Source organism: Typopeltis vanoorti, chromosome 18 (assembly GCF_054136105.1).
Source record: "Typopeltis vanoorti isolate ZY-2024b chromosome 18, IOZ_Tvanoo_1.0, whole genome shotgun sequence".
NCBI classification, from domain to species: domain Eukaryota; kingdom Metazoa; phylum Arthropoda; class Arachnida; order Uropygi; family Thelyphonidae; genus Typopeltis; species Typopeltis vanoorti.
In genome coordinates, this window is record NC_143566.1 from 95817255 (window position 1) to 95835815 (window position 18561).

An 18561-nucleotide genomic window follows, 5' to 3' on the forward strand; every position below is an offset into this window, starting at 1 on the left:
TATATATATATATATATATATATATATATATATATATAGCAAGAACAGTGCCTAATAAGATATTTAAGATATCATCATCATCATTCTCAGCCATTGTCGACCCACTGCTAGATGAAGGCCTTTTCAAGATTATTCCAAAATTGTCTGTTCATGGCTCTCCTTTTCCATGTCACTCCTGCAAATCTGATGATATCATCAATCCACCATGATTTAGGTCGGTCGTGGTCGTTTTATCTCTCATGGAATCCAATCCAGTACTTCTTTTGTCCATCGTTGATCTTGTCTTCAAGCAATATGCCCAGCCCATTGCCACTTCAGCTGTTTCACTCTTCCTATGATGTCAAAGACTTTGTTTTGGTTTCTTATCGATGTATTCCTTTTGTGATACAAAGCATACTTCTTTCCATACTAAATTGTGTTGTTCTTAATTTCTGAATTTCCTTTGCATTTAGTCTCCATGTTTCACAGCCATATGTTAATATAGGAAGAATACACGGGTTAAAAACTTTTCTCTTCAGGCATAATGGTAGTTGGCTTCTGAATATTGAATGTAATTTTCCAAATGCTTTCCATCAAAACATTGTGCGCCTTTTAATTTCATCCATGATATTTTGCTCCATTGATATCTCTTGTCCTAAGTATATGTAATGATCTACTTGTGTAATTTTCTCATTATTGATTTTTATTATTTCTGGTTGGACATAGCTATTGAGCATAACTTGGGTCTTCTTTAGGTTTATCTTTAGGCCAGCTGTTTTGCTAGCAATTTAGAGTTCATGGATGTGAGTCTGTAATTCATGCACAGTTGAAGTAAAGATAACTATGTCATCTGCAAAATGTAAATGGCTTAAATATCTTCCATTTATCTTGAGACCTTTCCCTTCCCAATCAAGAAGTGTGAATATTTCTTCTAGGCACACTGTGAATAATTTGGAGATATTGTGTCACCCTGTCTTATACCTTTTTGTATTTCCGCAGTAGAGATGTTCCCACTGAAATGAATTGCTGCTGTAGCATTGGTGTATGCTGATTTGATGGTCCGGATATATGGCTCCTCCACCTGTTGGTTTTGTAATGCTTTAAGGATTGCACAAGTTTTAAGTGAATCAAAGGCTTTTTCATAGTCAATAAAACCAAGACATAGTGATAATTGATATTCATTACACTGTTCAATAATCTGCTGTACAACTTGAATATGGTCCATTGTACTAAAGCCCCCTTCGAAAGCCTGCCCGTTCTTTTGGTTGTGCTAGGTCTAGAGTTGCACAAAGCCTATGAGTAAAGACTTTTGTAAACACTTTGTAAACCACTGATAGTAGACTGATAGGTCGGTAGTTCATCAAGTCTTCTACTTCACCTTTTTTTTTTATGCATCAGAATTAGGGTAGCCTTCTTCCATATTCTTGGTATATCATTTTTATTCAGGCATAAAGTAAATAGTTTTGCTAAAAGTTTGTAGATTATTTCTCCACCTGTTTTTAGAAGTTCAGTTATAACTTCATCCTCACCTGCAGCTTTCCCATTTTGCAAGCTTTGGATGCTCCACATAACTTCTAGTAGAACCTGTGGTACTTCAGCTGTTTTATAGTTGTCTTCTTCATTTTATTCATCATCCTGATATATTATTATTATTATTATTCAGGCCTCCATGGAGTCGAAAGACTCATCGAGGGAGGTCCTTCCTAAGAACATAAAATCTGTCAAGACTCATCGAGGGGAGGTCCCCCCCCCCCTAAGAAACACAAAGTCTATCATACCACTCCTTAAACTCATTGACCGTTCTCGCTCTCACCACTCCATCAGGCAATGCATTCCACGGTTCAATCACCCTCCATGCAAAGAAACCACTCCTCACCCTCTTGTTCACAGTTTCCTTTTGCAACTTCCAGGGATGGCCTCTTGTCATCACTCCTTCCCGCTGTTCAACCAAGCGAAAGAACTCCCCAGTGTCAACCCTGTAACTACCTCTCAACAGTTTAAAAGTCTCAATCATATCACCTCTCCTTCTTCTATTCACCAAACTCTGCAGTCTACATACCCTCAGCCGATCCTCGTAACTATCCTTGTACAGTCCTGAAACGATTTTCTTATTTTTTCTGTGATATGTTTTCTGATCGTTTTGCACAATTCAGTATATTGTAATTTATTCTGTAGGTTAATTGATTGTTTCATTTCTCTTCTTTTATTCATAAGCCGTTTTGTTTCTTCAGAAATTTTGTCTTGTTTCTGTTCTGTGGTACCAGCTATTTCAAGTGAGCATTGTAAAAGGTAATGATGGCATTACTTTCTGATAGATAAGCATTGTCATCTATAATAAGATATTTAAATCTATTGTTTAGTTTGTGTTGGAATATATCTTTTTTAATGTTCAGTTTGTGTACATCTATACTTTGATCTTCAAAACATTTTTCTTCTGTCTTTTTGGCAGTTTATTTGGATTTTGTTGTGTTCCTCATGATTGTCATTTCCAATGTTGAAAGTTTTTATAACAGAGCAATCTTGAAAGATGTTTTCCTTATTGCTGAGGATAAAGTCCATTTCACTAGTTTTTCCATTTGGACTTTTCCATGTTCATTTCCTATGTGATTTTTTCTTGAAAAAGGAATTCATGATATACAAGTTTTCTTTTTCTGCAAATTCTATTTAACCTTTATCATCTCTCATGCCATATCCAAAATTTCCCATTCAGCTTTCATCTGAATGTTGTATACCAATTCTAGTATTAAAGTCTCCCATTACAATTCTAAAATGATGATTTCCTTTACTGTAGAGTTGGGATACATTATGATAGAAGGCAAAAGTTTATTTTTCGCTTGGTTAGACTATAATAAATTTAGTTTAATCCTTTATCCAAGTGTGAGCAAACAAAGTTTGCACCTGAAAGTGTCTTCAGGACTGGGGTAAGGTAGTATAACACTGGGTAACTCGTTGCAAAGGTGGAGCAAGCTAACATCACTCCTATCTCAGTATCTCCCATAATGCAAAACACATCTCCTTGCGGATATGTATAATGTTATGCATTAAGGGAAGGGTCACTACCCAGACTAGTTTCGACCTTTATTGAGGTCTCCCCAGTGGGAGCCAGGCCCAAGTGGAGATACCAGGCAGAAGCATTAGCAAGGTCATCTCTACCTATAGGAGTTGCCAAACGGTGTGCCACCTTTTTATTAAATTACTCTGGATTTAGAGAAAGATATTGAAAGTTTATTTTTCACTTGGTTAGACTATAATAAATTTAGTTTAATCCTTTATCCAAGTGTCCTCCACCTTTGCAATGAGTTGCCTGATGTTGTACTACCTTACCCTAGTCTGAAGATACTTTCAGGTGCAAACTTTGTTTGCTCACACTTAGGATTAAACTAAATTTATTACGATAGAAGGCTTCAATTTCTTCATCAGTATGATTTATATTGTTAGTGCATAGACTTGGATGATCTTAAGAGTGTATCTTTTTAAAATTTGAACAATAATACTTGCTATTCGATCAGAAACGCTGTCAAATTCAATTATGCTGTTCTTCAATTTTTTTGTTGATCATGAATCCGACTCCACCGATTCTTTCCTTATCTTGGCCTCTATAATAGACTATGTCTGTTTTTTAATGAAGAATTTCTTCACCATTATGCCTAACTTCACATAGTCCAAGAATACCCCATTTTAGTTGCTTTAGCTCTTCAGTTAGTTCATCTAGGACTCTGAGCAGTGAAGTCATGCTTCACTGCTCAGAGTCCTACAGTTTAATGTTCCAAGGTCTAGTTTCCAATGGCAGCATGATCTGGTTACCAGGGGATTCTTAGCACCCTCTACCTTCATGTTTAACTATCTGCTGCTGTAGATAGTAACAATCTGGCTTCTGGGGAATGAGGGCCATTTTATTTCTGTCGGATTCATCTTGTAAGGTTAGGCCATAAATTCACCACGCTGGCCAAGTGTGGGTTGGTGAATGGCAATATTTTCCCATGGGATCGCCAGTCTCAAAACCACTGGTCCACGGCTCTTTATTCAACATATTCAGGCACCCATTGATATCTGCCCTGATATCAATGGGTACCTAGGGAATGCACTCGGTAGCCGATGGGAACCCCAAGATTTAGATTTAAGATATATATATTTAGATTTAAGATATATATATATATATATATATATATATATATAAGAAAAAAATTATCTCACTTTTTCTGTGCAATAATAAAGCTTCTGTTCTTTCTAAGCAATCTCTGGATACAGCCAACACCTTCTGAATGCTTTTAAGGTCATCTGAATTCTCAGGTAAACCTGAATTGAGAGCAAATATTTGCATCATAAGTGATATGAAAGTATTACAAAGAACATAACCGATTTAGAATTTCCATAATATTATGAAGCAGAGACTGTCTTACATGTTTTTATATTTTAATTATCAGTAAAATATATATTTCAAAAAATCATATACTAATCTAAGAAGAATGCTGCTTCCCCCCCCCCCTACAGAAACCATGTCTTACAACACTGTATCCTGATCAAAAAGATTAGCAACAGACTTTTTTTTTTTTGCACTTTTACATAAAACTGAATAGACAGATTATAAACTATACCAAGAGTTGCTAGTCTGCAGGTTTTTATCATGTAAATATAAAGTAAAATTAAAAAAAAGTAAAGTAAGCAGAATTTGGCTGGCACAAATGATTTGAAAGATGACAAATCTACAATGAGAGAAGATATGAAAGAGTTGATAATGTAAGCGAAAAATGAAGAGCAGGAAAGTAAAGATTGTGAGTCTGTTGTATCAGTATGATAGGACAGAACTTAGAAGGGCCATGATTGCCAATGGATCAATGAGAAGATTGTGCAGGAGAAACAGTGTAAAGTTTATTGATGTATGGAGTAAGTTTGATGGACAAAAGGATATGCCTGACAGACTGTATTTAAATGATTTGGAGTTAGATGTTTGGAGAAAGTGTTGTTTAGTGAGAGCATGATAGCACAAAACCAGAGAAATTAGAGATATGATGGAGACAGAAATCAAACACATTTCTGGCCATCACCTCTGATAGATGAGCATAATTACAGTAATGATTATGTAATGCCAAATGGGATTTCACAGGTTTCTGATTTGAATGGACTGGAAATGACATTACAAAAGAGTAACAAAGGGATATAGAAATGCATGTGTACACAAATGCAAGAAGTATCAAGAATAAGGGTGAGGAATTTTTGGCATTGGTCAGCTCGACTTAGCCAAAAATTATAAGCATCAATGAGACCTGGTTGACTAAAAATGATATAGTTACAGGGTTAGAATGTAAAGGTTATTGTATTTTCAGGGAGGATAGAGGAAGAGGATGGGAGGTAGAGTATTGGTGAATGATAGCTGAAGAACAACGAGCAAAATTAGAAGTTAACCACATAACCGTTCATGATATGTATATACGTCCAGATTACCATGGATGTGAGGTGCATATTAAAATTGTAATACCATGGATATTACATTGAAATATATGATGGATACGAAGTGTAGAGGAGTGATGTATTTTATCCATATTGAGGCGATGTGGTTAAAAAGGATTTTAGGCCTGAGGGAAATGGTTCCTTTGAGGCTGTTGGTGTAAGATAGATAGAGGCAAATAGCACAAAATACATTATTTGGTGCTATATAGACCAGGAGGTCCACAAGATGTAGATAACATGCAACAGCAGATTAGCACAATAAGCTGAACAATTATTATGCGAGACTAACTATGGGGACATCGACTGGAGGGGGGAAAGGGGCCATGGCAAGATGGAAGTTAGATTTATACAGTTGCTAAAGGATAATAATTATTATTATGATGAATCAGGTCTCCATGGAGTCATAAGGCTCATCATGGGAGGTGCTTCCTAGAAAACACAAAGCCTATCATACCACTCCTTGAACTCATTGACCGTTCTCGCTCTTACCACTCTATCAGGCAATGCATTTCATGGTTCAACCACCCTCCATGCAAACAAACCACTCCTCACCCTCTTCCTCACAGCTTCCTTTCATAACTTGCAGGGGGTGGCCATTTGTCCTAGCTCTTTCCCCCTATTCCACCAAGTTAAAAGAATTCTCAGTGTCAATTCTGTAACTACCACTGAACAGTTTAAAAGTCTTGATCATATCACCTCTCCTTCTTCTATCTACCAAACTCTGCAGTCCACATTCCCTCAACCAATCCTCATAATTAACACTGTATAGTTTTGAAACCATCTTTGTTATCTGCCTCTGTACCTTTCCACAGTTAATTTATCCCTTTCAATTTCAAATCATGGGGAACAAATATGAGAACAATTGTCCAAGTATGGTCTGATCAGCGCTTTATACAATGAGATGACAACTCTTTTATTGCTGTAGGTCAGCATCCTTCTCAGTATTGCAGCAATCCTCTGGGTTACCTTCACCACCTTTGCAATATATTTCCTGAATTTCAGGTTTCTATCAATCACCATCCCCCAAATCTCTTGTTTCCCCTACTTCCTCCAGTACAGTTACTCCAACAGAGTATGCAGCCTCCCATTGATGTATCCCAAACTTCAAGACTTTACATTTTATTTATTTATTTAACGCCCCCATTTATTTGCCAATCTGTCCAGTTTATTCAAATCCTCTTGCATATACCATTAAAAGTTTTTCCATTTTGGCAATACGATTTTCACATTTATAACTGTAGTATTAACTAGAGAAGCATGCTAAACTTTAACTTTGTTTTTACCAAATGTAACAACAGTAGTGCAGAGAAAGTTTAGCCTATGGCATGTATCAGTATTTGATAAACCATTGTCACTAATTTAATCATTTTGATTTTAGGATATCTTGATTTTGGACATCTAATTGTAATGTGTCTTCTCCTTTTCACTGGAAGCAACAGCACTCTTACATCTGCCATTATTAACAACAATAAAATAAAATAATATTTATAAACAGCTTATAATTTACAGGTAAACACCCAAAGAGAGAGAGAGAGAGAGAGAGAAAGAGAGATGCAGCAAGAAATCACATTGTAAACAAACAGTTCATGAAAACTCTGCATTAATTGATTCACAAAAATGTCATGTCACTAAAACCATTGTATTAGTGAATGCAGTGTCATACAAATGGGTATTTGTCATAATTGAAAAATGTCATATGAGCAGATCTTCCTAAAGTGAAATGGCACAAGGTGGAGGATTGAATATGAATTACATTAGTATTAATACAGTAATAATCAAATTTGAATCATACACAGGGAACAATTTCAGAAGATACTAACCCAGTGGTTCCCAAACTGTGCACTGCAGTGCCGCAAAATATTCCAATATTTACACTGAAATAACCGCACCAACTGTTAGGTAGGCCTATATTCTGATTTTGGGTTCTGTGGAATACACTAAGGGTGCCGTGAACCGAAAAAGTTTGGGAACAACTGTACTGTACTGTACTAATCTATTCAGTAAGTTGCATTTTGAAGCTTACACAGTTACAAGTAAGAGTGCTATTTCTCAAATGCTGCTGTGACTGATCTTATTCCTGATATGCCAGAATTAAAGAAACCATCAAATTTCTGGCAAGATTTATTTATTATTATTATTATTATTTTACTGCATCTCCATGGAGTCTGGAGACTCAAATCAACCATCACACACAAATCCTATCATACCTCTCCTTGAATCCATTCACTGTCAGGGAGCTCACAACCAATTCTAGCAATCCATTCACTCACTCACCACTCTCCACTCAAAAAATCTGGTCCACACACCCCCTACTAATCACATTCTTACACAACTTCCACAGATGGCGCCTAGTTCTCTATCTGTCATATATTGAAAATTTTCACTTGCATCAATTTTATAAAACCCCTTTAATATCTTAAAGTGTCTATCTTGTCCTGTTTTCCACCTATCAACTAGTAGTCAAATGTAGCCAAATCATAGCCATATTTTCAACATCCAAGTAATTTGTTGAACTATTTTACCAACTTTTGCAATATGCCCTCTGAATTTCAATTCTTTGTTCATCATTATCGCCAAGTCCCTAGCCTCATCAATTTCCTGAAATCCAATACCATCAATATGATACATCATATGGAACCTTTTTACCCCGAAGTGCATAACCTTATATTTTGCAATATTAAATTGACAATCATTATCCTTTGCCCACAATGCCAATTTATTTAAATCATCCTGCAGGATATCAACTATTGCTCTCCCCAGTTTTGCATCATCAGCAAACAACTGAACGTCCCCTTTTAAATCTTTCTCTATGTCATTGATGTACAAATTAATGAGTAGTGGCCCTAGTACTGAACCCTGAGGTACTCCACTAGTCACCATCATTCTCCTAGACTCCACTCCACCATATACTACTCTCTGGTGTCTGTCTGTCACCATCCCCCTACCCATGCTACTAGATCCATATCCATTCCCATTTGCTCCAGTTTTTTGTAATAGTTTTCCATGTGGTATTCTGCCTTGGCAAAGTCAAGCAGTATCATGGTGTAGTCATTACCTTTACCAATTCTGCTGTCACTTTATTATAAAATGTGAATAATTTCACATTTGTAAAGGGTAGGTCCTAAGACAGGACCTACCCTTTACAAAGCTATGCTGTCCACTATAGAGTATTGCATCCCTATCCATTCACTGTTGTTGTTTTACCTTTCACAAACTTTTCCAAAACTTTAACAACCAATCCCGATATATTAATTCATCTGTAGTTTGCTACCTCTATCTTCAAGCCACTTTTATGCAATGGTACTAACTTATCCTCTTTGCACTCCCTTGGAACACTGCCAGAGATGAGACTTAGATTGAACAACTTTGTCAGAGGCAATGCCAATTTTCTTGCATATTCACGTAGTACATGGGATGATATGCCATCCAGTCCCACTGCTGTGTTCACATTCATATTTTTTAATATGCTGAACACCTGTTATTCATCTACCTCAATGTTGATATGCATTTCTGTAACATCTGTAACATCAGCAACCGTAAACATTGCAAAATTATCACTCAGCAACTGAACTATTTCTTTTGGTTCAGTCACTTTCCTACCATGAGCATTGTTTAAAATCATTCTACCAAAGATATTTTTCCTCTTACTTGCTACATAACAAAAAAACTCTTTTAGGTTTACTTTGGCCTGTTTGGCTAATTCTCTCTTATTGTCTGATTTGGCCTTCTTTACCATACTAGTCACCCTTCTTGCTTGCACTTTATATACTGCTCATGATTATGCTGACCACTTTTTTTCTTTATATTTCCCCCACAATGTTTTCTTTTTTTGCAACTCTTCCTTTATATTCCTACTCATCCACCTAATTGTAATTTTTCAGCAATCATCAGCAATATTCCATCTCCTGTTTTGTTCCATCTATCCTCCCTGAAAATACAATACAATACCCTTTACATTGTATTATGTAACTGTATCATTTTTAGTTGAGCTGACTAATGTCAAAAACTCCTCACCCTTATTCCTGATACCAAAAAGTTCTCTGCCTAACAATGAAAAAACGAATTTATAATTTCAAAATTATTTCTTTTTTTCAACAATCTCCCTTAAGACTAATACATTGATTCCAGCGATGCTCCATCACCATTATCCCGTCTTTGTAGTGGTTCTCAGTAAGATCTGCAAAATACCCCTCTACAGCTGAAATCACCTCTTGATTCGAAGAAAAATGCTTGCCAGCAAGGCAGAGCTTTAGTTTAGGGAAGAGATAGAAGTCAGAGGGAGCCAAATCTGGGGAATAGGGTGGATGTTCCAACAATTCATTGTCCTGATGAAAGATGATTTTTTCTTCTGCAAACTGGGTCTTTTCTCAAGAATTTTTTTATTTAGTCTGGTTAAAAGATCAGAATAATACTTCCCGGTTATTGTTTTACCCTTTTCAAGATAATTAATAAACAAAATGCCTTTAGCATCCCAAAACACCGATGCCATGACCTTTCCTGCTGATGGAAATGATTTTGTCTTCTTTAGCGCTGAACAACTGGCTTCTGTCCACTGTTTTGACTGCTGTCTGGTTTCTGGTGTGTAATAGTGAATCCAAGTCTCATCCATAGTAATAAACCGATGCACAAAATCAGTTATATTCTTGTTAAAATGCTCCAAGCATTGTTCAGAGATTTTCATTCGAGTGTGTTTTTGATCTGCTGTGAGCAAGCACAGCACCCATCTTGAGCAAAGCTTTTTCATTTGAAATTCTTCACGCAAAATATATCCTACACGTTCTTTTGAAATGCTTATAGTCTCAGCAATTTCATGCACTTTGACATTCAATTCACTCATTCAATACCAAATCTTGCCTTGATCAATGATTTCTGGTGTTACACTTTTTGGCCATCCTTCATGTGGATCATCTTCAAGGCTGGTACGGCCACATTTAAACTCAGCAGCCTATTTCTTAATTGTCAAAAACGAAGGAGAAGAGTGCCCATAAACTTTTATGAACTTCAAATGAATTTCTTTTGATGCAAACTTTCTTTTAACAAAGAATTTTATAACCCCACGATACTCAATTTTATCCATTTCCAGGGATATACAGACAACACTTTTGCTTCCGACAGCTGTATAAAACACAGTAATTGATAGAATGACTTGCAATTTCACATGGATACTTATGACAGATGTTCCAACTCAGAAAAAAAAAATCATGCTGATAGTGTTGCCATCTATGGTCGAGGCCAAGAACTTTTCAGACCACCCTCATATCTTTTGCCCATACTGACAGTCTATTTAAATCATCCTGCAAGCTCTCCACATTACCTTGATACACTACTACTACTCTAACCAATTTTGCACCATCAGCAAACAGCTGTCAGGTTATTTCCTGTCAGGTTAGCTGTCATTTCCTGTCAGGTTATTTCCTATATCATTTATGTATAAATTAAACAGTAGTGGTCCTAGCACTGAACCTTGTGACACACCACTAGTCACCTGTTTTCACCTTGATTCTCTCTCTTCACATACGAGGGTTGTTTGAAAAGTTTGATAAAAAAATAAGTCAAACACATTTTTTGGATAAAATCATCTTTATTTATCAACATAGTCTCCACCGAGGTCTACACATTTGGTCTAGCGAGTTTCCAATTTTTTCATCCTATCTAAAAAGTAGGTAGTGCACAATTTGTCAAATTGTGCAAAATAGTCATAGACAGCCTTGATGATATCCTTGTTCTAAGAAAAAATTTTTTTCCCACCGAGGAAAATTTTTAAGTTTGTGAACAAGAAAAAGTCACACGGGGCCAAGTCCGAAGAATATGGTGGATGTGGAACCAATTCGAACCTCGATTCGTGTAATTTTGCCATTTCTATGGCTGATGTGTGGGACGGTGCATTGTCTTGATGAAAGAGCACTTTTTTGTGCACCAATCTTGGCCATTTTTTCTTTGGTTCTTTTAAACAGTCCAACAATGATGCATAATAGTCATGTTATTGTCTTACCCCTTTTCCAAATAGTACTATCATGATAATTCCTTGGGAATCCCAAAAAATAGTGGCCATCACCTTCCCAGCTGATGAAATGGTCTTCGCTTTTTTTGGTGCCCTTTCACCAGGGATTGTCCACGGTTTTGACTGCTGCTTGGAATTAGGTGTGTAATGGTGGATCCAAGTTTTGTCTACAGTCATGAATCGATGCAAAAAAATCCTGTGAAATGCAATTAAACATCACCAAACACTGCATTGAAATGTCTTTTCACATGCATTTTTGATCGACAGTCAACAATCATGGCATCCATCGCACACACATATTTTTCATGTCCAATTTTTCATGCAGGATATTATACACCCTTTCAGTTGAGATGCCTACAATCTCGGCAATCTCACGCACTTTTACTCAGTGGTCTTCCATAATGATACATGGATTTTGTCAATCATTTCCTTCGTAGTGACCTCAGTCGGGTGTCCAGAGTGCACTTCATATTTGATGGACTTCTTACAACTATGTTTAAACTCGGCTAAAAAAATCAGCTGAGTTTAAACATAGTTGTAAGAAGTCCATCAAATATGAAGTGCACTCTGGACACCCGACTGAGGTCACTACGAAGGAAATGATTGACAAAATCCATGTATCATTATGGAAGACCACTGAGTAAAAGTGCGTGAGATTGCCGAGATTGTAGGCATCTCAACTGAAAGGGTGTATAATATCCTGCATGAAAAATTGGACATGAAAAATATGTGTGTGCGATGGATGCCATGATTGTTGACTCATTTATCCAAAAATAAATAGTCTTTAATGATGGTGCAGAATCCCATGAACTGCATCTAACTCAGGTTTCATCTGCACAGCCATCGACTTCTTCAAATAAAAGTGTTTTATCACTGCATAAAACTCGTTTTTTTCCATTTTTATGAAAAATGCAAACACGATCATTTTAAATGTTTGCCAAATGAGAACACGCATCGCACGTGTCTAAAATTTTGCCAGGGATCATGAAAAAGATTATACGTGCCGACACTGGTATGAATGAATGAATTGTGTTGCCATCTATTGGAAATTTACAAAACTTTTCAAACAACCCTTGTACCACATATCTGTCCAGCAGCCACCCTCTTATCCACATAACCAGTGTCTTATCCATTCCCATTTGTTGTAATTTGAATAAAAGAGTTCCATGTGGTATTCTGTCAAATGCCTTTGCAAAATCCAGCAGAATCATCACACAGCCATTTCATATTCTTATCATATTCACAGTACCATATTCTTATCCACCTATTCATGAATTCTCATTTTGACCAATTTTTCCAGTAATTTTACCACCATGCCTGAGATATTGATTGGTCTATAATTTGCTACTGCAGTCTTAGAGCCTCTCATATGTATGGGAATTATTTTGCCTATTTCCACTCCCTTGGAACTGTACCAGAGCCGAGACTCAGAGCCTAGTCAGAGGTATTACCAGTTCCCTTGCACATTCCTTTATTCAACTCAACTGTTACTCTATTATAAAAAAGTTAGTAAATAACTAAGGCATGACTAACCCTTCATAAAGTCATGTTGCCCCCTCATCCTATCCTAGTTTACGCTCACACGTAGACACACACTTTTTACCATGTAGGCATTCAGAATAGAAACTCCTACAGAATAGGTAGGAGTTTCTACACACAGCTACAGGTTAACACACAACTTAACACACAGCTACAGGTTACTCCTTATTCCAGGAGTGTCATAAGACACTCCTGGAATAAGGTGTAACCTGTAGCTGTGTGTTAACAGGGCCAGTTTGCCTGATCTAGGGGTCAAATTAAAGAGCCTAGTCAGAGGCATTGCCAGTTCCCTTGCTCATTCCCTCAGAATGTGAGCTGATATTTCATCTAATCCAACAGCTGTATTATTCACAATGAGATTCTGTAATATTCCAAGAACCTCCAATTAACCCACCCCTGTTCCCACATCAGTCTCTGTTACATATGTCACAGCATTAACCAATTTTTTTAACCAGCATTAGTATGATATATCCTTGCAATGTGGTCACTCAGCAACTCAATTATTTTATCTGCTTCTGTCCCCTTGTAACCATCAGCACTCATTAAGGTTATTCTTCCTCTTACTTGCAAAAGAATTCTACTTTAATTTACTCCGTCAGAGCTCTACTCCAATCATCTAGAATGTAATCTAAAGACTATGTGTTCTGAATTATGCAATGTAGCCGCTTTAAACTTTTATACCTTTTTGACCATAAACGAATGCTCAGAATGACATCTGAGCATTCCTTTTTGGGAAAATATCTACTCCAGCTGTCTTTTCACATTTCAGATTTTTGATGACATAATCTACTTCATCTACTGATATGTGTATATATATATCTTATGTTTATCCCACCCATGAAAGATTTATTTGTTAACAAATTAGTTGGCTAAATCCCAGCAATTCAATACCTGCACCATTAAGTCTATCATCATGTACATGATATTGTTTCCATCTTTCAAACAATACTGAAGATAGTCGCAGTGCATTTAAAAAATTCCATAAGTAAAGAAATATTTATATGTATATAATTCATGTTTACTGATTTCAACATCAACCTAATGTATAAATTAAAATATGTATAAATTTCTTTTCTTACTTATGAGACAATGAGCATGAAAGAACATACAATGGTTTTGGTTTTCAGTTTTAAAAATTGTGAAATTTTTAAAACTGAAATTTTAAAACAATAAAATTTCAGTCACTACATAATTTCCCAGGGACTGCTAAGTGCATGGTTTGCCAGAGTGGTTGGCAGAGTGGTTAATGTACCTGTTTCACACTCAACATGCTGTAGGTTCACATCCTGCAATGGAAATGGATGTATTGTGATTGTCTTTAGGTGTCAGATGACTTTTGTACTCAGCATGAAACCACTGCCCTGCATATTAGCAGCCTGAAGTATCTTGAGAAAGTTCCATGTTTGATCTCTGTGCAGTTACCTTACTAGGTAAAAAATGAATTTTTAAAAACATACAAAAACATTACAAAAATTAATAATAGAAAAAAAAATTCTTAGCCCACCCATGATACTAAAGTACTATAGGTCTACAATTGTTTATTGGCAGGAGTCATAAAAAAATTCAATTATGCAAATTATCAATAAAATAACAACAAAAGATACTGTATAATCAGCATGCTTTGCAAATGTCATTTGGATGATAATAGACAACATTTCAATCTTAACTTGAACAGCAGAGTAAACTGCCTTTCTAAGGGTAAAGTGTTGACCTAGTCTTCTTCTTCTTCTTAAGAGAATGGAGAAGTTCTTGTTAGAGTAAAAAACTGAATATACACAGATCTTATATGATTACAGACACTTTATTTCATTGTAGATATAACATTTCACTTAAAGATACCTGAGTTGGACGCTACTAACTAAAAGTTTTAAAAGAGGTGAGTAGACATATCGATACAAAATTAATAACGGAAAACTCACGTACAAAGATTATTTAATAGTATAATTTTCGCCTGTGTGTCACAGGCATCTTCAGTACATTTTAAGCTCAAATTAAACAATAACTGACAATTCCAAAAAGCACCACCTAAGTAGCTGGTGTAAGATAACTAAAAAGGTCAATAAATTTCCTAACAAAAAAAAAAAAAATGTATACAATAAAAAGTTAGGAAAGATTAGCTGATTTATAAAGTAGTATCTCCCATAAAGGGGATAGATGTAAGCCATCTGATCTGTTTAAGTTAGGAGAATGAAGTAAAGTTTCACATGTTTCTTTATAAAGGCGTTCCACGAGGAGCCACCTTTTGTGAAGGACTCTTGTCTTTCTCCAATGAACTCTATGTCTAGTGAAGATGGCATGTTCTGCAAGTCCAGACTTTTCAGGTTTAAAGTATTCAATATAAGATTGGTGTTCTTCTAGTTGAATAGAGGCAGATCTTCCTGTTTGTCCGAAATAAGATAATCCACAAGAGCACGGAATCTGGTAGACACCTGGATAATTAAGATGTGGAAGCTTGTCCTTAGGAGAAGTGAGAAAGGTGTAGATTTTTCTAAACAGTCGAAAGGCAACAAAAATATTCAGTGGTTTTAAAACTTTTGCTATACGTTCATTAATACCTTGTACATAAAGGATAGGAATGCACGTTATTTCTTCTGTATTTGAAGAGGAAGACATATTAAAACTACTCAAAGCTCTTTTAATGAAGCAATTCTTATAACCATTAGATAGAAAGGAAGAAGTTATATATTGCAGTTCTTTCTTCTTCTTATTATTATTATTAAACAAGACCTCATGGAGTCAAAGACTCATCTAGGAGGTCCTTTTATCTCACACACATCTCATCATACCGTGTCTTAAACACATTCAAACTCCTTGCAAACACCACACTCTCAGGCAAGGCATTCCAATCACTCACAACTCTGCATGAAAAAAATCTGCCTCACACTCCCCTACTCACACACCCTCTTTATACAGTTTCCAGGGATGACCTCTGGTTCTCCCCTGATCTCCCACTATTCTCTGTAGAACTTCTCCACCACTGATCCTATAACAACCCCTTACCAACTTGTAGTCTCTATCATATCTCCCCTCTTCCTTCTCTCCACTAGACTCTGCAAATTACATCTTCTCAATCTTTCCTCATACTCGACATTCCAGAGGTCAGAAACTACCTTAGTCAGTCGGCTTTGGACCCTTTCCAACATCTCTTCATCCTTCTGAAAACCAGGTGACCAAATCTGGGCACAATAGTCCATGTGTGGCCTAATCAAAGCCTTATACAATGGAACAAGAATCTCCCTACTTCTACACGTCAGTGTCCTCCGCATCATCCCCAGAAGTCTTTGTGTTGTCTTCACAATTTTGGTAATGTGTCCCCTAAATTTTAGATCCTTATCCACTATCACCCCCAGATCTCTTATTTCCTCTACTTCCAATAATATATTCTCACCAAGCATAAATTCTGCATCCCATCTTTGTTTCCCAAATTTTAAAACCTTACATTTTGCAACATTGAACTCACATCCCCATTTGCTTGCCCAATCACTCAATTTATTCAAGTCTTCTTGCAAGGCCACAACATCTTCACTACTCTTTATGGTTCGTCCCAACTTTGCATCATCTGCAAACAACTGAATATCTCCATCCAAATCTTCGCCAATATCATTAATATACAAGTTAAATAGTAATGGTCCTAAAACAGACCCCTGAGGCACTCCACTAGTGACTTTCCTTTTCCTGGATATTGCACCCCCATACACAACTTGTTGATACCTATCAGATAGCCAGTCTCCAATCCAATGCACTAATCTAATATCCAACCCCATCTGCTCTAGTTTGACTGTCAACTTATCATGAGGTACTCTATCAAAAGCTTTTGCGAAATCCGAGTATATTACTGTGTATCCTTCTCCTCTGTCCAAGGAAGCAGTCACTTTATTGTAATAAGTAGATTACTAAAACATGACCTCCCTTTAGCAAATGCATGCTGTCCATCAAAGATTATACCATTGTTGTCAACACAACTCTGGATCCTAGTTGTCACAAGCTTCTCCAACAACTTAACCACAACACCTGACACACAGATAGGCCTATAGTTTAATGCTTGAGTTCGATCACCTCCTTTATGAAGTGGCACAATCTTGCCCTACTTCCACTCTTTAGGGACTTGACCAAGTGCAAGACTCGTATTAAAAAAATATGTCAAGGCAGGTGTCAACTCTCTGGCACATTCCTTCAGAATACGTGGTGATATATTATCAAGTCCCACAGCCTTATTTATATCTAGTTTACTGAACTCCCCAAACACCTCTTGCTCACTTACAGTCAGTCTCTCCTCCCCATCATCAGCTGCTCTCAATCTCTCCATGAAGTCATGGAGAGATTGAGATCTTTATGAACTGCTCATTAAGTATCTCCACCACACATTCTGCAACAGCTGTCTTTATACCATTTCCTCCAATCAATGTCATCCTTCCATAATCATTCTTTCTTTTGCTGGCTACATATCGAAAGAACTCCCTAGGATTATTTTTGGCTTCATTAGCTAACTGCTGTTCATACCTCTCTTTAGCTACTCTCACCAACCAAACCAGCCTCCTTGCCTGGTCTTTGTAGACCTCATGAAATTGGTTACTTCCACTTCTCTTATGCTGCCTCCACAATGCCCTTTTTCTCTGTATTGCATGCTTAATCTCTTTATTCATCCATCTTACACCTACCTTATTTAACCTTCTCACCCATGGTATGCATTTAGACATTGCATCTACTAAGTAGTTTTCGAAAATCCCCCAAACTGCATTGATCTCTTTTCCAGCTAACTCCTCATTCCATGCTACACCTGCAAGCTGTCTCCTGAGCTCTTCATAATCACCCCCCTTGTAGTTCCACATATACCCTTTTTTCACAGGGGTCCTTGCACTGCCTGGCAACCACCCAGGTAATCACCTCATGGTCACTTTCACCAACTGGTGGATGATTTGACACCTCATTGATAATTACATCCTCCGATGAGGTGACCAAATCCAAGACTCTTAATCCTCGTGTGCCCTCTGTTACATACTGTCTAAGGTAGTTGTCCCTCAAAAACTCAAGAAACTCATTTTCTTTACTTCCAGTTGCTATCTCTTCATTCCAGTCTATATTGCCATAATTAAAATCACCCATAATAGTCACCCTTTTCTTATTTGCTTGGCTTATTTGACTATACATTTCACTATCACCACCTTCCACATTACGAGGTCTATAACAACATCCCACCAAGTATTTGATTCTATTCATCTCTATCTCACACCATACTGCCTTAAAACCACTGGCCCTATTTCCCTCTTGCATCTCTGCCTTGTATGGACATAACTCTTTCTCTATCATCAACAGCACTCCCCCTCCCTTTTTACCCCTTCTATCCTCCCAAAACACATCATACCTTTCCATCTCTATTACTGTCAGGATATCGTCCTCATCTAACCATGTCTCACTTATTCCGACAATCTCTGGGTGCACAGACGCAATTAGTGCAACCATTTCATCTGCCTTGTTTCTTATACTTCTAGCATTGGTATACAAACACAACAACTCATTTCTGGATCTACAGCTAGTTCCACTGATACCACTCACTCGATGAGATCTCTCCATGCTGGACTGGGGCCGTTTCCCTT

The 18561-nt window shown here is 36.9% G+C and overlaps 1 protein-coding gene across 3 annotated transcripts in view; it reads right to left on the reverse strand.

Moving 5' to 3' along the window:
- Positions 1–18561, reverse strand: part of LOC150096963 (VPS9 domain-containing protein 1-like) — a 453159-nt gene that overhangs the window by 330256 nt on the left and 104342 nt on the right. For all 3 annotated transcript variants that reach the window (XM_090408053.1, XM_090408054.1, XM_090408055.1), the window contains one exon: positions 4174–4275. In XM_090408053.1, coding sequence (XP_090264179.1) covers positions 4174–4275 — 102 coding nt within the window. The remainder of the gene's footprint in view (positions 1–4173; positions 4276–18561) is intronic.